At 52.3% G+C, this 24,127-nt stretch overlaps 4 protein-coding genes across 13 annotated transcripts in view; 2 read left to right on the top strand and 2 right to left on the bottom strand.

Moving 5' to 3' along the window:
- Window positions 1-1,694, top strand: part of TESK2 (testis associated actin remodelling kinase 2) — a 134,686-nt gene extending 132,992 nt beyond the window's left edge. For both annotated transcript variants that reach the window (XM_059135567.1, XM_059135568.1), the window contains one exon: window positions 39-1,694. In XM_059135567.1, coding sequence (XP_058991550.1) covers window positions 39-760 — 722 coding nt within the window. In that variant the 3' untranslated portion in view covers window positions 761-1,694. The remainder of the gene's footprint in view (window positions 1-38) is intronic.
- Window positions 1,602-5,137, bottom strand: TOE1 (target of EGR1, exonuclease). Its single transcript, XM_059135579.1, has 8 exons — window positions 5,004-5,137; window positions 4,103-4,251; window positions 3,973-4,013; window positions 3,743-3,839; window positions 3,461-3,619; window positions 2,949-3,208; window positions 2,589-2,748; window positions 1,602-2,508 (listed from the first exon to the last, which is right to left on the bottom strand). Exons 1-8 carry the CDS (start codon window positions 5,053-5,055, stop codon window positions 1,888-1,890), a joined length of 1,539 nt encoding a protein of 512 aa, XP_058991562.1. The 5' UTR covers window positions 5,056-5,137; the 3' UTR covers window positions 1,602-1,887.
- Window positions 4,873-13,145, top strand: MUTYH (mutY DNA glycosylase). 9 transcript variants are annotated; one of them, XM_059135573.1, is made up of 18 exons: window positions 4,873-5,084; window positions 8,514-8,639; window positions 8,734-8,812; window positions 8,934-9,054; window positions 9,611-9,759; window positions 9,849-9,888; window positions 10,011-10,084; window positions 10,222-10,263; window positions 10,339-10,410; window positions 10,503-10,616; window positions 10,702-10,799; window positions 10,878-11,022; window positions 11,102-11,165; window positions 11,318-11,509; window positions 11,613-11,749; window positions 11,835-11,987; window positions 12,188-12,229; window positions 12,931-13,145. In XM_059135573.1, the coding sequence occupies exons 3-18, from the start codon at window positions 8,798-8,800 to the stop codon at window positions 13,060-13,062; spliced, it is 1,590 nt and encodes a 529-aa protein (XP_058991556.1). In that variant the 5' UTR covers window positions 4,873-5,084; window positions 8,514-8,639; window positions 8,734-8,797; the 3' UTR covers window positions 13,063-13,145. The 9 variants fall into 9 exon arrangements, with proteins under 9 accessions (XP_058991556.1, XP_058991558.1, XP_058991555.1 ...); XM_059135572.1 differs by lacking the exon at window positions 4,873-5,084 and adding an exon at window positions 5,191-5,316 and having other exon boundaries at window positions 8,514-8,812; XM_059135571.1 differs by lacking the exon at window positions 4,873-5,084 and adding an exon at window positions 7,533-7,771 and having other exon boundaries at window positions 8,514-8,812.
- Window positions 13,146-13,439: 294 nt separating this feature from the next.
- HPDL (4-hydroxyphenylpyruvate dioxygenase like) lies at window positions 13,440-15,455 on the bottom strand. Its single transcript, XM_059135581.1, has one exon. It carries the CDS (start codon window positions 14,943-14,945, stop codon window positions 13,830-13,832), a length of 1,116 nt encoding a protein of 371 aa, XP_058991564.1. The 5' UTR covers window positions 14,946-15,455; the 3' UTR covers window positions 13,440-13,829.
- Between the last annotated feature and the right edge of the window lie 8,672 nt (window positions 15,456-24,127).

Genomic DNA, 24,127 nt, shown 5'->3' with positions numbered 1-24,127 from the left:
TAATGTGAGTAAGCCTGTTTTGACTCATTGTTTTTCAGGACTCTTGGAAAAAGGACCTGGGGTGAAGCGACTGAGCACACTGGATGACAAGATCCCTCCCAAGTCCCCACGCCCAAGACGTACTATCTGGTTGTCTCGAAGCCAATCAGACATTTTCTCCCGTAAACCCCCACGTACAGTGAATGTCTTGGACCCATACTACCAGCCACGAGATGGTGCTGCCCGCATCCCCAAAATCAACCCTTTCAGTGCACGCCAGGACCTCAAGGGTGGCAAGGTCAAGTTCTTTGACCTGCCCAGCAAATCTGTTATCTCCCTGGTATTTGACCTGGATGCACCAGGGCCCGGAACTCTGCCTGCGGCTGACTGGCAGGACCCCCCGGCCCCGCCTGCTCGCCGGTGGCGTTCTTTGCCTGGTTCACCAGAGTTCTTGCATCGAGAGTCCTGTCCATTTGTTGGCCGAGAAGAATCACTATCTGATGGGCCCCCACCACGCCTCAGTAGTCTCAAGTACAGAGTGAGAGAGATCCCGCCATTCCGAGCCTCTGCCCTCCAAGCTGCTCCAGCCCACGAAGCCATGGACTGCTCCAGTCCCCAGGAGGAAAATGGTTTGGGGCCCAGGCCCCAGGGGGCCAGTTCATGCCTTGCAGGTGCTTCTGAGGAAATGGAGGTAGAAGAAGAAAGGCCAAGAGGCTTGGCTCCAGTCCCCTTCTCTGTCTCAGGCATAGGCCTGAAAACCCAGGGAAAACAGGATGGGTGAGAGGGGTTAGTCCCCAGTTCACCTTGGGGGTGGACCTTCATTTGAAGCCACAGGGCCCCCCTGGTGCACAGCCTCAATTCTTCCCTGCAGCCTACAGAGCAAGCAGGCCAGGCCAGGCTCAATCTGGGGGCTCCAAGTGCCCAATGGCTGTGTATGAGAGGGGAGGCAACAGTGAAAGGCCTTCCCAGGCAGGGCCAACAGCTGATACAAAGCTTCTGAAATCCAGCAAGGAGCTCTGGCTCCCACCCAACTCCCACTGCACTTCCCCAGACAGGACCAGAGGACTCTTAGTTCTGGTTTGAGCTGGCAGGCAGCTAATACCCCAGCTTCTTCTCCCACCCCAGGTCTGTCATATAAGCTACTGGATGGAACCTGGAGCTAACCAGGAAGCCATAAAAGGCATGGCTATTTCTCAGACTTGAAGAACGGGGAGCTTCTTGCCAGGACGTCTAAGACACTTGAATAATTGCTGTTTGCACTTACTGCATGGTCAGACCACATCACTACATTTCTATGCAAGGGGAGGGTGAGGCAGCGTGGTGGTCATGGCTCTTAGCTAACCTATTCAAAGATCTTTTCCAGTTGATTAATCTATTTTCATATTTATGAAGGAATCTTAATGTTCTGCCCCAGAAACTTTCAACCTTGTGGTTGGGAGTGGGGCCGGTTTTGTAGGCCTCAGGGCCTGCTCTATGTATTTGTCAACATGTGATACACCCAGGTGGTTAAATGGCTTATGCACAGGCGGATTTTCTTCCCTTCCTGCTCTGGCTGGAGCCACGGGAACAGTCTGTCCTTACAGAGCCGCAATAAGAAATAACCAAAGATGAAGCTGGTCAAATATTTTCATAACTTGTTTCTGTTGATTTTTTGGTAATACTTTTTCCCAAGACACTTTCAGATTTAAAAATAAATAAAGTCTGTGTTACAGGTGCTGGTCAGCCTCTTTACTTGTACCCTTGTTCCTTACCCTCTAGAGTAAAGGAGGTGGTCCAGTCCAGGACCAGCCCCAAACCCCCAGCTCTGTAGAAGGTGGGAGTAGAACATTTACAGGTTAGAGGAACCCAGACACCTCTGTTCCACTCTCAGTTCTCTTCCTGGGCCTTGAGTGCTAGGCGAAAGTTGGATCAGCTGCTGCCCCAAGCCAGCTTCATCTTCTGGTTGTGGGCTTTGGAGGATCGGGAGAACTGGCTCTTGGCCACTGTAAGGGGTACAGCTTTGCCACTCAGGTATACCTTGTTTTGGCATTCAGGTAGCCAGGGTCCAGAGCTACAGAGCTGGGGTCCTTGGCTCACTGCCACATAGGCCATCACGTAACCTGTCATAAAGGCATCAAAACCAGCCCGATGCAGTCCATCCCCAGGCACTGGGTGAGGACCGGCTTGACTCCCTGGCACTTCTGGGGCAGCTGTATCAGCTGTTTCTGGCCCTGCTGTTTTAAGGTTCAGCTCCAAGTCATTTTTGTGACCTTGCTCCAAGCCAGGCTGGGTCCTAGTCTCATCCTCAGCTACCTCTTGCTCCATTTCTTCAGCCTTGAGGCCATCGCCACAGACCTGCTTCACCGGAGGACAATCCTCAGTTTCCTCAGAGGTCTGTTTCCCAGGCAGGCCCAACAAAGCCCTCCGCCGTTTCTCCCTACGTCGCCGCCGTCGCCGCTTGTCCTCCACCACAGCCTCATCGGTGTCAATGATAAGATCAATATCATGAGACCGAGGACACTGTGGTCCCAGGGGGCACCAACCATAGGCCTAGAAGTAGGAAAAGGCTTAGAGAGGCGTTCCAGGCATCAGAACCTCCCCTCCCCCAAGAAATGGGTGGGTGCTCTCACCGAAAAGTTGTCACAGACGCTGGTGGAATGAGGGCGATGGGTTGCAGGGGGCATGCAGCAGCGGTAGTCGATATGGGCCCTCATGCTGGAAGGATAGTTGCAGAACTCCAGGGTCAGGTGTGGGCTGCCAGCTGCCTGCTGCTTCCCATTTTCCCGCTCACTGAAACAGCATAAGAAGGTATTGGCCCACTAGCATATAAACTCCAAGAGAATAGGGTTTTTGTCAGTTTTGCTTACTGCTGAATACTCAGCACCAAATACTGTGCCTGGCACATGGCAGACACTCAATAAATACCTTAAATGAATGAAATAGTCAGGCTTATACCAGGCCCCACCCCTAAACCTGAACCAGTTCCTCACCATTTCCGGAAAACATATTCTAGGTAGGAGGCCACAAAGCGCGCATGAAACTCAGCAGCATATTTGGTGTCATAAATGCCGGCTGGAAACATTTCACACAGGTCAGCAGTGAAGGTTCCCAAGCTCTCGGGCAGGTGTGCATAGAAGTTCTGGTACAGGAACACCAAGTCTATGAGACCGTTGTGTAGCACCAGGGGCCGGCGGGCCCGGATTAGCTCCAGGAACAGTGTCCTCACTGACTGGCTCTGACTCTCATCGCCCTAGGTGGAAAGAAAGGGATCATAGGGAAGGACAGTCCTGTAGGGAGCCTCTTTTGCACAACATTTATCCCTGGCCCCCTATCTGGAAAGTTCTCGCTCCCTACGCTAGTCTATTGGGGATCAGGCTTGTTTCCCTAGCCTTATCCCTAGTGATTTCCCATACTCCCTAAGAAGCAGATCCTCTCCCTGTACCCAGACCAGTTAGGAAGAAATGAAATCACAGAAGGGGCAGTGTCAAGGTTGGAGACCTACCTTGTCATTGCCTTTGTGGTACGGGATACCCTGAGCATACTGTCGGTTGAAGTTGAAGCCATGCTGTACCAAGAACTGCACAGACTTTGGCTCTATCACATACTCTTCCATGCACAGCAGGGTCAGATTGAACACCTGAGCCAGGTAGGAGTGTTCACCCTGAGAGAGAAAGGATCTGCTACATTAGGATTTGGGAAAGAAACACCGAACACCTGATGTTCTCCGGGATCTCAACCCTCTTCCCCGCGGCCACAGAGCAGGGATGGGAAGATCAGTCCATACCTTGTCTGGCTGCTGCTTGAAGCAGGCAAGGCCCAGGGAGAGAACAGAACGGGTCCTGGCTGCATGACACACGGACTTGTAACGTTCCTCGATGCACCTTGGGGTTGGGTTTAGGGGGTGGCTGTAGCTGGAAGTTAGCCCTCAAACCACCCAGGACTGTGACTTCTACTCCAGGGATGAAGTCTGCCCCTCCTGCCAAGGCTGGCACTAAGATCAGGGCTTATACTTACTGGTTCAGCAAACTCTTCCTGTCCCCAAGCCCACTCAGTTCCTGGGAGTGTGTAAAGGGAGAGTCTTGTGTCAGGTTCCCAGCACCAGCCCTTGCACAGCTACCTGCCCTCCCCATTCCCCTGCCCTTACCGTGTCCACAGCCACGAAGCTTGCGGTCTTTATGGCCAGCAGGAGGGATGGCCACATCTCCTTGAAGTTGTCACTCTGCACATCCACCACGGGCACCTGGACTGCTAGCTTCTCCTCAGATTTTGTGCTTTTGCTGACACCGCCTGAGGCTAAGGAGAGAGCGTGGATGGTAATGCTGGGGCAGGGGCCCGGAGCAACAGGTACCAAGGTGTAGGCCATGGCTCGGGGTGGAACGTTGGGGGGCAGTTTCCATTAGGGCAAGAAATAGCACCTCTGTCCTCCAAGCCTTTGTATCACATGCGCTCTACACACAGGCCTAGGGGTGAGCAGTGCTCTGAATTTGGGGGGAAAAGGCCGGCGTCTTCAGTGGTTTACGTCAGACTTTGGGAAAACTGCTTCTCCCCACAGCACCACAATCTTTAGAAGTGGAACGCTGGATAAACGATCTGTGAGGTTCCTTCTTCCCACATCCCGCAGGAAATCCTTCTCAGGGCTTGAGGAATGCGACTCCTTTAATGCCTCCCAAAGCTCCATAGTACTGTTCCCACGGGGCCCCAGGAGCCACAAGCAACGGTAACTAGTACCCTCCAAAGCCTCATAAATAATTTCTCAAAGCCAAGCTCCCAATACATTCCACTTCCTTCGGACCCGCGCCACGCAACAGAACCAGGACTCTAGACTACACCTCCCGACACGCCCCTACCCGCCCCGACTGCTCTCAACGCGCCAGGCTCTCGCAGCCCGAACCGCGCTGCCCGCCGGGATTTGTAGTCTCCTCGTGGCTGGCTCAGAAGGAAGAGCTGGTCCTCTAAACGTTAGTTTCTACAGCCGAGAGCCCGAGGCCTTCCCCTCTCCGGTGCGCATAGGGTTTTAAAGCGGGAAGCCCCCGGAAGCCACTCACCGTCAGGGGCCGCTGGGGCTGAGGCTGCGCCATCGCCACTGTCGGCGGCCATGACACCGCGCGCCCTCGCCTGAGTAGTTGGTGGGTACGCGGAGCTTCCGCCTGCCTGCTCTCCGCGCGGCTCTGGCGGTGGGGGACGGGGCGGGGCCTCGCCCTCCGTGTCGCCGACGGGTCGGACTTCCGTTCACACCTCCCGGGTCTGGCACGGATGGGGGCGGCCCGGCGCGCGCGCGGACCTATTGGCTGGCGCCGTGCGGTCGGAGCCACGCCCCCGGAGCACGTCGGAAGCCGGGCGCGGGAGACTGAACAGGAGGTAATGCGTTCTCTGTGTTCTCCGGGCGGGAACGCCGGCGGCGGCTTTATGAGGTCTTCATCCACGCGGCCCCGGGGTGGGGATGGCAGTCCCCAGCGGCTGGGAGGCTGCCCGGGCCAGCCTGAAGCGCGCCCAGGAGTTAGGCTCAGACAGGGCAGTGTAGGGAGAAAGGATCTAATGGTAATAGGTAAATTCACAAGCAGAATGGAGACCTCACTTCCAGAAGTGAAAAGGCGGGTAGGGGGACTCGAGACGAGGCTGCCAGAGGGGTTAGAGACACCGACTGGCAGGGAAGCCTTTGCAATAATCCGGACGAGAGGTACAGTTGACCTCCAGGGTGATTGCACTTGAATCCTGATACCGTGAGCCCTTACCAGAGGCCAGTTCTGTCTCCCGGGCTCTGGTTCCCATCAAGGAGTCTCAGCCCTTTCTTTATTTACTGTTTCTAGTTCATCTTCAACCTTTCTCCACTGAGTCTTTTTCATCATTAGTTAGTATCGTTTGGATTTCTCCCATTTTAGTATACGTGCTGCCGAAGCGAGCACTGGATTTCTCCCATTCTAAAGAAAGAAACCTCTTACTATATTTCATCCGGTTAATTAACTCAACAGTGCTTGTATACAACTTACCTGGCACTGTGCTCAGCACTGGGAACTCAATAGTCAACAAAAGAGACTCGGTCTTTGCTCATAGAGTTTTGTAGTCAAGTCAGGTAAGCGGGTACTGATCAATGAAACATAAATAAATGTGAAATTACAATTAGTAGGGACGCCTGGGTGGCTCAGTTGGTTAAGCAGCTACCTTCTGCTCAGGTCATGATCCCAGCGTCCTGGGATCGAGTCCCGCATCGGGCTCTTTGCTTAGCAGGGAGCCTGCTTCTCCCTCCACTCTGTCTGCCTGTGCTCACTATCTCTGACAAATAAATAAATCAAATCTTAAAAAAAAATTACAATTAGTATAAGAGGGAAAAAATGAAGAATTACATAAGATTGTGAGACTAGGGGAAGGGGGCTGATTTGGACATTTAAGTCAAGACCTGAAAGAATGGGGTGACTGGGTGGCTCAGTCAGTTAAGCATCTGCCTTTGGCTCAGGTGACGATCCCAGCCAGGGTCCTGGGATGGAGCCCCGTATCGGGCTCCCCGCTCAGTGGGGAGCCTGCTTTTTTCCTCTGCTGCTCCTCCTGCTTTGTTCTCTCTCTCTGTCAAATAATTAAATAAAATCTTTAAAAAAGGGGGGAGGGGGAGAGACCTGAAAGAGTAAGGAACTGTTAGGTGAAGAACAGGGTAAGAGCTGTCCAAAGAGAGAAAAAGGATTGGGTGAGATGTCAAGGCGGACAGATATGTGGGGGATTGAAGCAACTATTAAGGCAAATATGGCTGGAGCATAGTGAGTGAGGGGATGAGGCAGGTGGGGATCTTTGGAGCCTACAAGACTATGTTAAGAGGATTGGGTTCTCAGAGCAATGGGTGTGAGAGCCAAAGTCCTCATTGCTTACAAGGTACTTAGAGATCCTGTGCCCCCTACCTTCTTTACTTCTTTGACCTCCTCTACTGCTCATCCTTCCTGGGTCCATTCTAACCACACTGGCTTCCTTAGTATTCTACAAACACACCAGAGATCTTCCTTAGGGCCATTGCACTAGCTCCTTTGTAGGATGCCTTTGGCGAATTCCTTCAGTTGCCTGAAATCACTGGTCAAATATCACTTTAATAAGTCCCACCTTGACCATGTGCTTTAAAATTGCAACATTCCAGGGGGCACCTGGATGGCTCAGTCTTAAAACGTGTGCCTTTGGCCGACATCATGATCCCAGGGTTCTGGGATTGATACCCCACCTCCCCAATCACACCAGGCTCTCTGCTCAGTGGGAAGCCTGCTTCTCCCTCTCCCTCTTGCTGCTCCCCTTGCTTGTGCTTTCTCTCTCTCTCTGTCAAATAAATATATAAATTAAATCTTTAAAAAAAAATAAAATCGCAACATTCCACCATCACCACTCCTTATCCCCTTCGCCTACTCTACATCTTCTCTTTGTGTTAGTATTTATCAGTTAACATCCTATATAGTTTAATTATTATTGTTCCCCCCTCCCCGCATTAGAATATAAGCTCCATAACGACAGGAACCTTTGGTGTTTTATTTACTGAAGTTTCCAAGTACTTAAAACTGCTTAGCACATAGGCACTACATAAATATTTACTCAGTGAATTAGTAGGAAGCCATTGAAGGTTTTAAGTAAGAAAATGAGACGATCGTGTCTTAAAAGACGGCTTTACTCCTTGGAAAATAGATTGTAGGATGAATTATGGAGTTAATGAGTTTGGTGACCATAGGTTGGCTCGGAAAGGAAGGAGAGTGGGTTTTGTAAAAGGGATAAAGGAGCAGGACCTTGAGCTCAGCGCATTTGGGAGAGACCACTATTTCCTATCCGGAGGAGAGGGAGCGGGAGAATGCAGGTAAGTGCAGAGGACAGGAAGCTTGTGCATTCACTTTTCTCTGAAGGAAGAAGGAAGCTCTTGATGAAAATGAGGTGATGAAGCGAGGTTTTAAGAGTCTGAAGCAGGGGGGCGCCTGGGTGGCTCAGTGCTTTGGGCTGCTGCCTTCGGCTTGGTTCATGATCTCAGGGTCCTGGGATCGAGCCCCGCATCAGGCTCCCTGCTCCGCAGGAGGCCTGCTTCTCTCTCTCTCTCTCTCTCTGCCTGCCTCTCTGCCTGTCTGTCAAATAAATAAATAAAATCTTTAAAAAAAAAAAAAAAAAAGAGTCTGAAGCAGGGGCTCAGCGGGGACTGGTAGAACACAGCACATGAGTGCAGTCTCGGGAGGCAGACCTTCTGGGTTTGGGTGCACAGGTTGGTTCATCTCCAGAAGCCTCAGTTTTCTCATAACTGCAGTGGAGATGATACAAGCATATACCTAATGACGTTGTCTGGAGATGGAGGGGGAAATCGCTTAACTTAGCATTGGGTCTGGCACACGGTAAGCCCTTACTAACCAAAAGAATAGTAAGGGAGCGATGAAGATCAACCAGATACATTTCTCATTACCAGTGGGCAGCCAGCTTTGGTTTACTACATTAAGAAAAGATTGGGAATAAAAATAGCACATCTGCTCCCACCACCACTGCCACCACCCCAACTTGCCATCTGCTCTCAGGCCAATCTTTTCCCATCTCTGATCCTTGGTTTCTCCTTTCTGTAGAAAGGAAGTTTGGACTACATGATGGCTCAAGGCTGTTTCTTGTGCTGCATCTCTACCAGATAAACTTCTGCCTGCTGCGTGCTTCTAGACACACCTCCTGAGCCCCTGTCCACACATAGAGTCACAGTGAGCATCCGGGATACACAGGTGATCCTGCCCAGCCCAGCCCTGGTCTCTTTTGCGTATCTCCAAGATTTCGCTTATGTTGGTCTCTCTGAAGTCACTTGCAGAAACTCAGCCCTGCTAGTCATCCCTCAGTGCCACAGCCTGCCAAGAGCAAACCCATGAGCATCTGGAGAGTGAGGAAAGCTAGACACTCTATCATGAGGGTTGCAGAGAGGGAGGTGGCTGTTATACCCATTGTGGGGCCCCAAGATTCAGCCTCGTTGTGACTGACCACTTTGGGCCTTTCTCTTCTAGGCCATCATGAAGAAGCCACGAACAGCTGTGAGGAGTCATCACAGGAAACAGGCATCCCACCAGGAGGGAAAAAAGAAGTGTGTCCTTAGCAGCAGTCGGGTCAAGCCTTCTACCCCAAATGGTGAGGAGCTCAGTCCTAGTCAAAGACAAAGGTGCTGGATTCATTGGCCATGAAAAGGAGGGAGATTCGGGCTGGGAAAGGAGCACAGTTATGTGTCAGGACCTTACGGGACTAATTAAGGTCTCTTCTGACTTTGCTGTGTCACTTTGGGATGATTGCCCTGAACGGCTGCTTTCTTACCAGTGAAATGGAGTGGTTGTCTGTGCATTTCCTTCCTCTTGTGGCTTTCATGGGATCAGTTGAGATTATGAGCCCGAAAATGTCTTGTAAATGGGAAAGCCCTGCACATGTATACATTATGCTTGGCTGAAACTGTTGGGTGTTCATTGTGACCCAGAGTCAAAGAAGGTGGTGGTACCACCCTGGGAAAATTAAGGCTGGCAATCTGGCTCAGGTTACATACAGCTAGAGAATTCTGATCTGATTTCAGATCCAAAGCTTAAGCAAGGGGTTGGGAGTAGGGGACACCCTAAGTGGGAGCATCCGGGCTGCAGTGCCCTGGGTACCTGGTGCACGGCCTAGGCAGGGATGATACCTGAGTTTCCTGTGGTCCCAGCAGACTTGGCCAGGCGGCAGAAGGACGTGGTGTTGCAGGCCTTCTCCCCGTACCATCTCTTCAGAGACACAGCTGAGGTCACAGTCTTTCGGGAGAAGCTACTGAGCTGGTACGACCGAGAGAAGCGGGACCTACCCTGGAGAAGGCGGGTAAGCAGGCGAGGGACAGGGAGAGCAGGGTGGGAGGTGGATGCCCAGTGGTCTCCATACTGACTCCTTCCCTGGGACTGCTTTGGCAGGCGGAGGGGGAGGTGGACCTGGACAGGCGGGCATATGCTGGTGAGTGCATGTCTTGGGACCTGGGCTGCTTTGCCTGGATGCCTACTGGTCTGGGGTCTAGGGGCTGTGTGCTGGGAACAGGGCAGCTTGGCCACGCCCTCATGCCAACCCCTCTCCCCCAGTGTGGGTCTCAGAGGTCATGCTGCAGCAGACCCAGGTTGCCACGGTGATCGACTATTATACCCGATGGATGCAGGTGAATCCAGGGAAGGAAGGGGAGGGTCATGAGCCAGACCCCAGAGAGAGCCCAGCCTTTGGGGTAGGGGTGAAGAAGGTTTCCTCCACTTCCCTTGACTTTGAGCTTGCTCCTTTTTGTTTGCCTTCGAGCTATAGAAGTGGCCAACGCTGCAGGACCTGGCCAGTGCTTCCTTGGAGGTAAGAGTCATCCTGGGGTGGGGGGAGTTGGGACAAGTGAGGACTGACCACTGATCTCTCTGCTCTCACCCACAGGAGGTCAACCAGCTCTGGGCGGGCCTGGGCTACTATTCTCGAGCCCGGCGGCTGCAGGAAGGAGCCCGGAAGGTGAGGGAGTGACAGGGGGTAACAGGTAAAGGGGTGAGGCCCAGGGCCTCAGGTGTTTCATAACCTAGAGCCTCCCCGGTCCTCACAATCAGGTGGTAGAGGAGCTAGGCGGCCACGTGCCACGTACAGCAGAGACCCTGCAGCAGCTCCTGCCTGGCGTGGGGCGGTACACAGCTGGAGCCATTGCCTCCATTGCCTTTGGACAGGTGAGTCCCCAGCCCACCCCGGCCTGGTGCGTGCCCACCCTTCTTCCTCCCAGTACAGGCTAACTCCTAGATTCCTTTGTGCCAGGCAGCCGGTGTGGTAGACGGGAATGTCGTACGGGTCCTGTGCCGAGTCCGAGCCATTGGTGCGGACCCCAGCAGCACCCTCGTCTCCCAGCATCTCTGGTAGGATCTCAGGGTCATGGGGAGACTGGGAAGGGTATCTCTAAAGTGTCTCTGGCTCACAGCCACGTTCCCTTGTAGGAGCTTAGCCCAGCAGCTGGTAGACCCTGCCCGGCCCGGGGACTCAAACCAAGCGGCCATGGAGCTGGGGGCCACAGTGTGCACCCCGCAGCACCCACGCTGCAGCCAGTGCCCAGTGCAGAGCCTGTGCCGTGCACACTGGAGGGTGAGCCATTTGGGGAAGGGTCAGGCAGGGGCCCTAGAGGGCAGCCCCTGCTGCATGACATCTGCCTCATGCCCCTTAGGCGGAGCGGGAACAGCGCTTGGCCCTGCAGAACCTGCCAGGCAGCCCCGACGTGGAGGAGTGCGGTGAGTGCCAGCCCCAGCCCTTTACTGCAGCGTTGGGGACCTGCTTGTGGAAGCCTCATTCCAGTTTGTCCTACACTCCGAATAAGACTCTGCAGAGCTGGGCCCTGGCCTGCTCTCAGGGCCTAGCAGCACTTGAGGCTCTCTCTTCCCAGCTCCCAGCACGGGGCAGTGCCAGCTGTGTGCGCCTCCCATGGAGCCCTGGGACCAGACCCTGGGAGTGACCAACTTCCCCAGAAAAGCCAGCCGCAGGCCCCCCAGGGAGGAGTGCTCTGCCGTCTGTGTTCTGGAGCAGCCCAGGGCCCGTGGAGGTCCTCGAATTCTGCTGGTGCAGAGGCCCAGCTCAGGTAGCTAGATCCTCGGAGCCCAGGGTGGTGGCAGGAGCACCAAGAGGGACACGGAGGCGTTGACAGCTAACGCCTGGCCACACCTGGCTGCCCTTTCTCTCAGGTTTGCTGGCAGGACTGTGGGAGTTCCCCTGTGTGACTGCAGAGCCCTCCGGGCCATGTGAACTCGAGGCCCTGCTGGGGGAGCTGCAGCGCTGGGCTGGGCCCCTCCCAGCCACCCACCTCCAGCACCTGGGGCAGGTGAGGGACCCAAGCGAGGGGCAGGGGTCTTGGCTTCTGTGGGCACATTCATGGGCCTGTTTCAGCCCCTTGGTTCTCCCTCCAGGTGGTCCACACCTTCTCTCACATCAAGCTGACATATCAAGTATACAGTCTGGCCCTGGACGGGCACACCCCAGTGACCGCCATGCCACCTGGCGCTCGCTGGCTGACCCGCGAGGAGTTTCACACTGCTGCTGTCTCCACCGCTATGAAAAAGGCACTACTTGTGTTGTCTTCCTTGTACTTTTTTGTGTTTCCTGTATGTTCTTTGTGAACCTATTACCATGTAAACAGGGAAACACAAAAGCTATTTTAAACAGGTGTGTTGTGGGGGGCATGAAGTTGAGAGACCACAGGGGTTTGGTTCTTTGGGGTTAAGATGCCAGCCCTGCGCTCTCCCCGTCTCTCCTTGGCTAGGTGTTCCGTGTGTATGAGGGCCAACAGCCAGGCACCCGCAAGGTGAGTCTCTTTGGCCCTCACCCAGCCATCTTTCCCCAGCCCTGAACCCACGGGTTTTCAGTGAGTTAAAGGACACGTGCTTGGGTGAACATTATCCCCTCCAGACTTCGCTGTGGGCAGCCAAGTAGTAGTTCTTCCCTGGAGACCTTAGAGCTTAGAATCCCGGGTGGAGAATAAAACAAATGATGGAGACAATAGGGTCACAGGTGTGTGAAAAATGCTTGTACTAGGTTTTGTGGTTTATGAGAGTTTTCCATTCTGTCTGGGAGGCAAAGATCAGGAAAGGCTGCTTAGAAGCAGCAGCTGGTAATCTGGTTTTAAGAAATGAATCATTATCTCCAGGTCTGGAAGGGGAGTCTGCAGCAAGAATGTTCCTACAAGAGTAGTGTGAGCAAAGCTGGTGTAACTCAGAGTGCTGCGCGCAGGGACACATTTGATGGGCAGGGCCTGCGCAGGCCAGTCAGGGCCAGGGGCACCAGGCCATGAAAGCATTTTTGGTGGAGAGAGAAGTCCGATTTGTATCTTAGGGAGAGTACCTTGGGCTGCCATTTAGAGTTGACCGAAGGTGTAGATAATGGAGACCAGCTGGAAGCTTTACCGCGTTCAGACAGGAACCTGAGCTGTATCAGTGCCGTGGAGGGGGGGCAGGAGAGGACAGTCTGCTGCCCCCCGAGTGGCTCCTTCCTTTGACTTCTGCACAGGGTTCCAAACGGCCCCCAGTGTCTACTCCATCCAGCCGGAAAAGGCCCGGCCCGGGCCAGCAAGTCCTGGATAATTTCTTCCGGCCTCACCTCCCCACGGATGCACCCCACCTCAACAGTACGGCCCAGTGACGCCTCTGCAAGCCCCCACTTCCTGAGAATCCGTTTTTGGCTTTTTTTTTTTTTTTTTAAATAAAGTACTTATTTTTATAGTCCTTTTGGAGACTTTGCACCTCCTCCCTAGCCCACTCATTCTTCTCCTCAGAGGGGCCCGGAAAGTGGTGAAGTCCTGCACTCCCAGCCCGCACTCCCAGCCAGCCCAGGGCAAATGGAGGTGAGTGTTCTGTCCCGAGTGATCGTCCTCCCCCAGCCCCCAGGAGAGAGGAAGAAAGCAGCTGCAGTGGGCCCCCTGCCCAAGGCCTCCCCACCCACAGAGGCTGCTCCCTAGGGAGAAGGGAACCGGGAGGATTTGTTGTCTTAAATTCCTACCTTAAACACTAAATTTATTTCTGTATTGTTTCATATGTAGTGAAACAATACAGTGAATCAAGGGTTAATAATCATAAAATTGGGGGATATGGTGGAGAGAAATGGGATCAGAGAAGGTCACAAAGATGGTTCAAAAATATCGGTAAGTTCTATTTCCTACTATAATTCCTTTATCATTCTTTATGTTAGTTATAGACTACGTAAGAACATTTCATGGTTTAAAAAAAAAAAAAAAAATCCCACCTCTTTGGACCCCAGTGAGAGCTTCAAGTTCTGGTAGGTACCGAAGACATGGTGGCTGTACCTGGCCCCTGGAGACAAAGCCCTTCACCCCAAGCCTCTGCAGGTGTTTCTCAGTTCAGCTGGCCCTGTGCTCCAGTATAGGAGGCTGAAACCAGCAGCAACCTTCCTCAGGCTTCCCATTCCCTGGTGGCTTGCTCCTGCACCGACTGCCATAGGGCCCGGATGTTGCCCTGGCCAAAGCCTGTGGCCCCCTGCCTCTGAATCAGCTCCAGGAAGAAGGTGTCCTCTGGAAAGAGAGACTTGGTGAAGACCTGAAGCAGAAACTTGCCTTCATCGCCATCCAGCAGGATCCCCTGTCGGGCCAGCAGGCTAGGCTCATGCCCAGCAGCTAGGATCTGCCTTTCCTTGCCTGGCTGCTCGTAGTATGCCTCAGGAGGAGCCAGCAGCTGGCCCCCAGCTGCTGCTACCCGCTCAGTGGCTTCTACAATGTTCGGCGTGTAGAGCCCCACGTGCTGCAGTCCTGGTCCCCTGTGCCGGGTCAGGAACTGCTCCACCTGGTCCTGTCCACTAGAAGCCCCTGGTAGGGTCTCAGCCAGCACGAGAGTGGGGACAGCACTGCCTGGTGGGGTCTGCAGGGCCGTGAGCTTCAGTCCCCCTCTCCCAGATCCTGCTGTCACCTCGAGGCCTGTCTCGGGGTCCTCACCTGGACTCAGTGGCAGGTGGCGAAAATCTAGGCAGTCGTGGAACCAGCGCATCAGTGTGGGGGAGCTGCCAGGGATGCAGGCCAGGGTCAGGTGGTCCACGTGGCTGACCCAGCTCGGGCTGGCTGCAGAGGATACAGGCTGGAATCCTGGGAGGAAAGGCCCTCGGACGCCCGCACGCTCCAGGAGTGTCAGGCTGAGGTTGCCGGCAGGCGAGCGGACCACAGCGTAGGTGGCTGTGCCCTGCGTATCCCTCACGCTAACCGGGGGCACCGGCACGCTGCAGCCCTGCGCGACCAACGCCCGGGCGGCAGCGCCCGCGTCCGCCACGTCGAAACACAGGTTGGTGGCACTGGGCACAGCATGACGTGGGTCCAGGCCGTACAGCGGCTCCCCCAGCCCTGCGCCCTCGTTCACCAAAAAGACCGCGTCGCCGCTGCGTAGGGCCAACTGCCGCCAGCCTTCTGCCTCCCGCACGGCCAGGGGCTGGAAACCGAAGAGACGCTGCAGATCCTGGGTCAGGGACTGCCCCGCCGGCACGTGGAAGGCAATGTGGCACAGACGACGGGCGTGCACGGCCATGGCGGTCCGGGTGATGACCCTGGCTTGTCCTTCCCCCTAGTAAAGCCGCTCACCTGGCTTTTCAAGACTCCCGGACTCTCCGTCCCAGGTTTGTCGTCAGAAGCCAGTGGAGTCCAGTTTTGCCCTCAGAGCGCATTCCTCGCTCTTTTCTGAGGAAGTCACAGACTCACCCCTTTGGGGCTCGCGGTTCTCCGCCACGCCCTCTCCAATCCGGGGCAGCGTTGGGACCACGCGGTCTGCGGGGCCAGTGGTGAAAACCACGTGGAGCCAGAGCCGGGGTGCAGCCGGAGGGAGGGGGCGGCGCCAGGGACCGCGGCTCACACTCTCCTCCTCCCACGCAGACCGTGTCGCCAAGGGTACAGCGGGGACGCAGGACTGCCCTTTCCCAGAGCCTGTTTATGGGCCATGCCCTCGGGCACCGAGCCTCCCTACTCCCACCGCCCGGGAGACCACAATAGCGGCCTTCACTTGGTGCCAGCGGCCGGGCTTTCTCTCCTCCCCTAAACTTAAGAGCAAAGGGAACCAATCCTAGCTGGGGGAGGAGCCAGAATTCCTAACCGCTTACCCCCGCCCCTGCCCCAAGCAAGGAATTTACCAGTGTCAAGTTTTAGCTTAAAAATTCTAGAGAATTTTGCCTTTGACGCCTAATGTTCCTTTAAAACTTTAAAAATATCAAAAAAATTTTTTTACAGATTTTCTTTCCCTCCCCAAATTGGTCCAGAGAAACTGATGTTATAGGAAGCTAGGTCATTTGTATGGCTCCTACAAACCTCTTTCTCTCTGTTAGTCTCTCAACTGCGCCTCTTTCTTCAACCCCACTTCTCTCTCAACAATCTTTTGACCCTGACCCAAGCAAGATTTGGAGAAAAAAACCGGTGGCACAGGACCTGAAAGAAACAGCTGCATTAGTGTCCTTTCTCTCCCTCCTGACCCTAAAGGACTAGAACTCAAGCCCTCCTTGTAGCTTCCTGACTGGGTATTGGGCCAGAGAAGCTTTCTATAGACTTTTCTGGGCTTGAGACCCAGAATTGTGTGAGATCACTGGATTGAGTAGAATTGAGTAGATAATAGGAGTCTTCTGAGACTTCAGCAAGTGGCTCTTGGAGGGTTTGGGAAGGGCACTTCAGGGGTAAATGGCATAAGCAAAAAGGTCAGGAATGCGAGCCAAACCCTCAGAGGAGCAAGAGCATAAGACTGGGGAGACATCTGGGATAGATGCTATGGTTCCAGGCATTGCAAAGGAGATTCCTTTGTCAGGGAGCAGATATAATACCATTCAGTATTACGTCATTGTCAAGTTCATTGGCAAGAGGAAGAAGGTTGTGATGGAGGCACAGGGCTGAGAAAAAGAGGTCTGGCTGCGTGTTTAGTCTTGCAGTCAGGTAGGCAGTACCAAGAAGCTGATCAGCAATGGTAAAATACACTTGGTGCTACTCTGCAGACTAATAAATTGGAGAACATGGGTTCTAAAAGCTGAATAGACCCGGGTTTGAAAACTACCTCCAATATTTAGTAGCTGTATGACTTGGAGCAAGTTGCTTATCTTCTCTGAGACTTGATTTTTTCCTCTGTAAAAATGGGAATAATAATAGTACCTACTTCATAGGGTTGTTGTGATTAAATAAGATAGTATATTCTGCAGCCTGACAAGGGGTCCAGGATTTAGCCTATGCGCCGGAGCCCAGCTACGTGGGATCAGGACATACAAAGTGGGTTTGTATGTCACAAGGAGAGGGGCTGCAGTAGGACTCAGAATAACAACTACATTTGGACCCCCCCCCCCCCCCCCAGGTTTGAGCACTGGAAAGGCTCTAGGAAGGCCCTGGCTTTGGTGTGGATTCTGAGGTCAGGGCCTCTGGGGATAGCGCTCTGTGAGGGTTGGGGCAGAATAGGTTATCTCCTGTCCACGCTATCATGATTAAGGCCCCAGGTGAGCAGCTCTAGTGCCTCCAGGCCTTTGATCCAGCCAGAGGGGTTTCCACTCAAGGGCCCTATGTACCGACAGAGGGCACAGAAACAGGTCCCCTAAACCCATCACTTCCCACCTGGTCCTGAGGAAGAGGGTAGATTTCTAAAGGCCAAGAAGGGTCTGACTTAAAGAAAGGGAGATCTTAGGGCATATTGCTCTTCAACAGCACTGTGCTTGACCTTGACCCAGAGGCCATTTTGGGGAGTGGGGGGCCGAAAGGGTAGAGGTGGTCATTGATGTTGGTTCTCCCCCCCCCAGCCAGACTCCCATTCCTGCAGCCCTGCTGGCGTCTGGGCTGTGACCAATGTAAGACCGCCATCTCCTCCCGGTCAGGACCCTGGGGCAACTTCCGCATGATGGCGTCCTCTGTGCCCGTCCGCGACTGCCTAACTGCTGGGGCTATGGATGCTAAGGGTGGGCGCTGGAGGGCACGTAGGTCCGAGGGGTGAGGCGATGGCGCTGCAGGAGGCCTCGTGCCACATCCGCCTTCCACAGCGGCCAGGTCAGCGGCGGTGCAGGAGTGGGGAGCCGGCTGTGGAGGTGCTATACACGTCCTGAACCTGTAGAACCAAGTCCCTTCCGCAGCTCTCAGCTCCAGCCCGGGGGCTGGCGGAGGTGCACGCTTCTCCCCTCAAAGCCTGACCTCACCCCGTCCCGTCTCCTCTCTACCAGCCTGAACTGACATTCCTTTTCCGGAACTCGCGCCTCTCAGGTCCCATCCCGTCACTCTCCTTCCCTCCAGGGCCAGGTGGGCGATTGTCAGCTGCTGTTCTTTAACATAACCTCTAGGTGTCACCCTTGCCCTCAGCTTAACCCGCTCCTCCCAGCCCCTTTGCTCCCCACTTCTCGCGGAGGCGGCTCGAGTGGTTCTTTCCTTTCTCTCGGGTCACCGGCATCTGCCCCTGCCCCTCCCCCTCCTCCATCCGATTTCGTTTCTCTCCGAGTCTGTGGAGTGCTTGACATTTTACAAAGGGTGGCCTGGAAGACCTCACAGAGAAGGTGACTTGTGTGTGTGTATGCATGTGTGGCAAAATACACATAACATAGTAAGATTTATCTTGCTAGCCTTTTGTAAGTGCAAGTTCAGTGGTATTAAGTACCTCCATCTCCATCATCGTCTAGGGGATTCTTGCCCTATTCCCCAGCTGAAACTCTGTCCTCCTTAAAGACCTCTCTACTCTCTCCTCCCGCCAACCCCTGGAAGCCCTAGTCTACTTTTGACTACTCTAGGAGCTTCATATAAGTGAAATCATGCAGTATTTGTCTTTCTGTCCATTATTCCCCCTTAAAAGGACTTAAGGTCAGCAATGATTTTCACGTTGTTCAGTGGACAACCTTCAGATCTCACCTCACTGCCTCTCAGAATATTTTTTGCAGCTGACCACTGTCTACTTTCTGAATACTCTTGCCCCCTTTTATAACATCATACTCACTTGGTTTTCCTTTGGTGCATTCTCTCTCCTCTACCTCTGCCTATTTGTAAATGTTGGTGCTGCTCAGGGCTTCAGTTACCATCTCCTTGCTGGATAATCTCCACATCGACGTCCCCCTTCAACTGCTTATTTGCCGTCTTGATTTGGATGTCCCTCTGTCACCTCATATTCAACATGCCCAACATTGACCCTCTTCTCATGCTCCCATTTCAGCACTTGTCCCACTGCCCTCCAGTGGTCGTATTCGGAAACCTACAACATTTTTGAATCTTGCTGTTTCTCACCCCGCACCTCCAGTCAATCCCCCTGTCCCTGCCCATTCTATTTCCATAACGTCTCTCAAGCCATCACCTCCCTCTTCATCTCTCTGTACCACCCACATGCTGGGCCTCCCTGTCTCTGCATCACCCGGACACTAATAATTGCCTGTCTGGCTTTAGGTTTACTACTGTCCTAACCAGTCCCACCTTGTAGCCAGAGTTAGCTTTGAAAAATGTAGATCTGATTATATTATTATCCTGCTTAAAGCGTTCACTAAATTCTGCTTGTACTTAGGGAAAAGATAAAAAAATTTCTCCTACCTGATTAGCCGCTGACAATCTTTCCAGCTTTTGGTGTCGCCATCCAACCCCCACCCATACTGTAGTTTCTTGAAAGTTTCATGCTTCTTCCCACTCAGATCTTCAGTCTTTGCTGTTCCCTCCTGCCCAAGATACTTTCTTTCCCACTTGCCTTGACCCAGCTAACACTTTATCAAGCAGTAGGTCTCAGCTTAACTTGCTTGAGGATGTCTTCCAAGACCCCTAAGACTTATGTCCAGTGCCTCAATATTTATTAATGAACAAACTAAGGCCTCAAGGGCGGGTGGGTGATTACCAGACTGCAGTTTTTAATATAGCCTCTAGATGTCACCCACGACCTCTGCTTAACAGGGACTTTGCTGGGCACCAGGAAGGAGGGGCTGAGTAAGTGCCCACCTGGCCGGCCCATCCATCCAGCTGGGAGTGGTTAAGGGAAGCCCAGCTTCTTCTCTTAGATCTGACAGCTGCTCCACCTGCTCTGGGTCAGCTGCCTTCATAGGGTGACCAGCCATCCCAGTTTTCCCAAGACTGAATATCCAGTGCTTCAAGGATGTGGAAATTTCAGTCCTTAAACTGGGACAGTCCCAGGCAAACCATGGACACAGGGGCCCAAACTTCCATGTCTGCATGAGACTAAGATCTAGGCCTAACAGGAAAACTTAGCTATAACCCAACCAGCTCATCACAGCAACACCACTGGTGGGCTGACCATGCAGCTTGGTGGTTGTAAGAATTTAGGGACAGAAAGTATATATGCTTTTATTTTATTTACTTTAAAAACTTTTACTTATTTATTAGATGGAAAGAGCTCGAGCATGACACAGAGAGGGAGAGAGCTGGAGCAGGGTAGGGGGAGAGGGAGAAGCAGAATCTCTGCTGAGCAGGGACCCATTCTTGGGGCATGAACTTTTGGTCCTGGGATCAGAAAGTATATGTATTTTAATGAGTATGAAGAGACCCACCTCTGTCTGACATTGGTTGAGTGCCACTGGGCATAACACACATATATATATTGTTTCTAATCCTCACAGAAACCCCAAGAGTACAGAAGATAATTCCCCTTTTTGGAGATGAGAAAGTAAGACTCAGAGAAGTTAAGTGAGCAGCCTAAGTCACACAGCTGCTAAGTAAAATGGTGAAATTCAAACCTTTGTCCTTCCATCTACAGAGCTCCTGCTATTTTCACTGAATCTACAGCCTGGCCATTTCCCTCCTGCTCCATCTTCATTTAGGAGTCCTGAGTGTGTATGTAGGAAGCAAGAGGCAGGTGTAGATAGAAGGGATTTCGAGAGAGGCCTGTGATCAGGGCATGTGGGAAGTCCACAAAGCATAGACAGCTCACCTGTGCACTGATAAGTGGCTCTCCCATCTTGATTGAGCTATGAACGTAGCCTGGGGATTTCCAGGGAGGCCCCATCATAGGCTGTTGTCCTGACACCAAGTTGTATCCTCACTGAGGAGCCAGGGTCGTGCTTCCTAGAGTCCAGGATGAAACCAGCCAGTTCTTATTTGATTGCAAATGGACAACTGGACATGGGAGAGGCACAGGGGAGGAGCCATCAGGAGCTAGCCATGAACTAGAGGGACAAGTGAGGGTTAGGTTAGAGGGTTAGGAGCTAGCCATGAACTAGAGGGACAAGTGAGGGTTAGGGTTAAGTGGAATTTGTGACAAGGGTCATGCTAAGCAATGTGACTTGCCTAAAGCACGTGGCTTAGTAAATGATTGCAATTAATAATATATCCAGACACTTCTCTTTCCCAGAGGTATTGTAAGGCTGAGTTTTATGTTTGCCTAGGTGGTTCTTTAGCAATTGAGCTGTTTCTGAATACTCAACGAGAGTTGGTTGTGTAGAATTATGAGCAGAGGACTGACTTCGGTTGTGTAGAGGTATGGGCCTGACTGGGCTGGGCAATGATCAGAGCCTTGATGGGCACTCACTGGTCTGGCTGCCAGATGTCTACTCTGTAGGAGGTATACTAAGACTTTGGATTCCTTTAAGAATGTAAAGTTCTCTGGCAAGAAAGTGATTTGGGTTAATGCCATTTCATTTTCTTGGTGATGTTCAAAGACTTTTTTTTTTTTTTTGAAGATTTTATTTATTTATTTGACAGACAAAGATCACAAGTAGGCAGAGAGGCTGGCAGAGAGAGAGGAGGAAGCAGGCTCCCTGCCAAGCAGAGAGCCCGATGCGGGGCTTGATCCCAGGACCCCGGGCCCGTTACCTGAACCAAAGGCAGAGGCTTTAACCCACTGAGCCACCCAGGCGCCCCTGTTCAAAGACTTTTAGGGTGCAAAAGCTGTCTGCAGACCTGGGCCTGGTGTGGGTTGGTGCTCTGTGGCCAGGTTCTGCCCGTGGCTCCCGTCTGCCTATCAACTCATCAGAGAGCTGGAACTTAAACAAGTCCTCCCCGGAGCTCTCTGCTCTTCCCTAGCTGGACTTCCAACTTCTACCAGAGAACTGGGCCTCACACACAGGGGATAAAGAAGGGCTGGGGAGGAGGGAAACCCTCAGTAAAGCTGCCTTCTACACTGGACCCTTCTGTCCTTTATTTTCATATATTCCAACTTCACTAAAGGGAGGAGGATTTTGTGAAAGAGTCACCAACAATCTAGCATTACACTGATGTGGGACCTCTTGCCAGAAGTTTATGGAAGATAGCAACTTGGTGCAGTGGAAAGCACATGGCTTTAGAGTCAAACAGAATTGGTTTCTGCTACTTTCTTGTTGGGTGACCTTGGGAAAGTTACTCGACCTCTCTCACTTTTTTTTTTTTTTTAAGGTTTTATTTATTTATTTGACAGAGAGATATACAGCTAGAGAGGGAACACAAGCAGAGGTAGTGGGAGAGGGAGAAGCAGGCCTCCCACCAAGAAGGGAGCCCGACGTGGGGCTCGACCCCAGGACCCTGGGATCACGACCCAAACCAAGGGCAGACACCTGAAGACTGAGCCACCCAGGCAGCCATCTGACTCTTGATTTTCTCAACTGATAAGTGGGAATCATAATAATGTCTGTGTCACAAGTTTGAGGTTTAAATTTGTTAACCAATATAGATAAAGCCCTAAATCTGCTATATAAAAATATGATATTTATTTAGTGCTTATTATGTGGTGTGCCATGTTAAGTGCTTTATCAGCAGAGCATGGACTCATATAGCCCTATGAGTTGCAGACTTTCATTGTCTATGCTTTATAGCTGTAAAACTGAGACAGGGGGAGATCGAGTAACCTGCCCAATGTCACAGAGCTGGTAAACAGCAGGTCTAGGATTTGGACCAAGACAATCAGGTTCCAGCTCAGGCACACTTAACTACCAAGCCATGATGCCATGTAGAATAAGGCTGAATAAAGAACAGTTATTACGATCATAGTAATTTAGTATTAAGTGCTTTTTATATCCATGGTGCTAAGTGTTAATTATTAGCATATTTGGACGCAACATTTATCCTTTTTGTTCCTATTTTTTCCACAGCCATGGCAACAAAGAGCCTTGTGCTCGCTACAGCAGAGGATCCTGCTTTTGTCCGATCCAGTCCAGTGCGCCAGTCTCTGCAAGCAACAAAAGATGTGGCCACTGGCCGCATGTCCCTGCCCCCACTAGAGGACCGAGGCAGGCTGAGGCCCCTCTGGAATCAAGCTAGAGGAGCAGCAGACAGGTACAGATCAGCAGACTGAGAGCAGGGCTCACAAAAGGGAGGTCATGCTTAATAAGCCTGATTAATTTCTTTGAGTGGCAACAATGCAAGGGGACAGGGGTGAAAGGAGGGACAGTAATTCATCCTGATTCCAAAGCTCAGGAACACTGTTAAAACCAACACAGGGATTTTGTGGAATGCTGCTGGGCCTGGAGGGCTTTGGTAGGGCTCAGCCTTGGAGCAGCTGGAAGGAAACTCAGTGAGTGGCTCATGGTGACCTGGTGAAGGGGAAACCCAGAACAGGGACAGGGCACAACCTGTCCAATCTGTCCAAGCCATCTAAGCAAGACAGAAATCTGACTTGCCTGTTAATTTCCTTCCAATGGCTTCCCACCATCTAAATATGGTATAGTGTGAATGATAGTGAAACAATAAAAACTGCATTTATTTGATACTTACAATGCATGGGGTGCTTTACAGAGAGGAAACTGAGGCAGAAAGCTGAAGAAACCTGCCTGGTCCCACAGTTATAATACACATTGAGACTCTGGGACACCTGGGTGGCTCAGTTGGTTAAGCAGCTGCCCTCGGCTCAGGACATGATCCCAGCGTCCTGGGATGGAGTCCCACATCGGGCTCCTTGCTGGTAGGGAGCCTGCTTCTCCCTCTGTCTCTGCCTACCACTCTGTCTGCCTGTGCTCTCTCTCTCTCTCTCTAACAAATAAATAAATTAAAAAGAAAATCTTAAAAAAAAAATATACACTGAGACTATGACTTAGATTGCTCTCATAGGCCCCGTGTTGACCCCAAATATAGTTCCCATCCATTTATAACTGTGTTTTTTTTTTTAAGATTTTATTTATTTATTTGACAGAGATCACAAGTAGGCAGAAAAGCAGGCAGAGAAAGAGAGGGGGAAGCAGGCTCCCCGCTGAGCAGAGAGCCTGATGCTGGGCTCGATCCCAGGACCTTGGGATCATGACGTGAGCTGAAGGCAGAGGCCTCAACCCACTGAGCAACCCAGGCGCCCCTATAACTGTGTTTAATGGTGGATCTCTTCCATCAGACAAGAAGCTCCTCTGTAGCAGGACCCATAACTGATTCAGTCTCTGCAATGTCAGCCCTTGGTAGATTTTGGTGATGCTGAAGCTCTTGTGTCCTTCTTCCTCTGCATACTCTCCCTAGGTGAGTTCATCCATGCTTTTGGCTTCAACTCTCACCTCCTGGAGGAAGACTATTAAAGCAGGCATTACGGCGGCTTAACTTCAGTACCACCCCGGATGATTACTCTGAGCCCATCATATTAATATTCCATCTTTCTTGCCAGTAATTGGTTTACAGATGGAGACATGCTCTGGTTCTGTCCAGTGAGGCCAAGGAAACATCCTCAGGGGGGCTTCTGGGAAAGGTTTCTTCACTCCTAGGAGAGAACCCCGGAAGCAATAGTGAGTCTTCTTCCTGGGAATGTTGTCAAGCCTGAATGTGGACTGTAGCTAAGGCAGTTGTTGTACTAACAGCTGAAGATGCAGCTAACAGCAGGGATGGCAGAGTGCAGAGCTGGAA

This window comes from Mustela lutreola, chromosome 10 (genome assembly GCF_030435805.1).
Source record: "Mustela lutreola isolate mMusLut2 chromosome 10, mMusLut2.pri, whole genome shotgun sequence".
NCBI lineage: Eukaryota > Metazoa > Chordata > Mammalia > Carnivora > Mustelidae > Mustela > Mustela lutreola.
The sequence above is the reverse complement of the archived record's forward strand: the minus strand, read 5'-3'. Positions and strand labels throughout refer to the sequence as shown.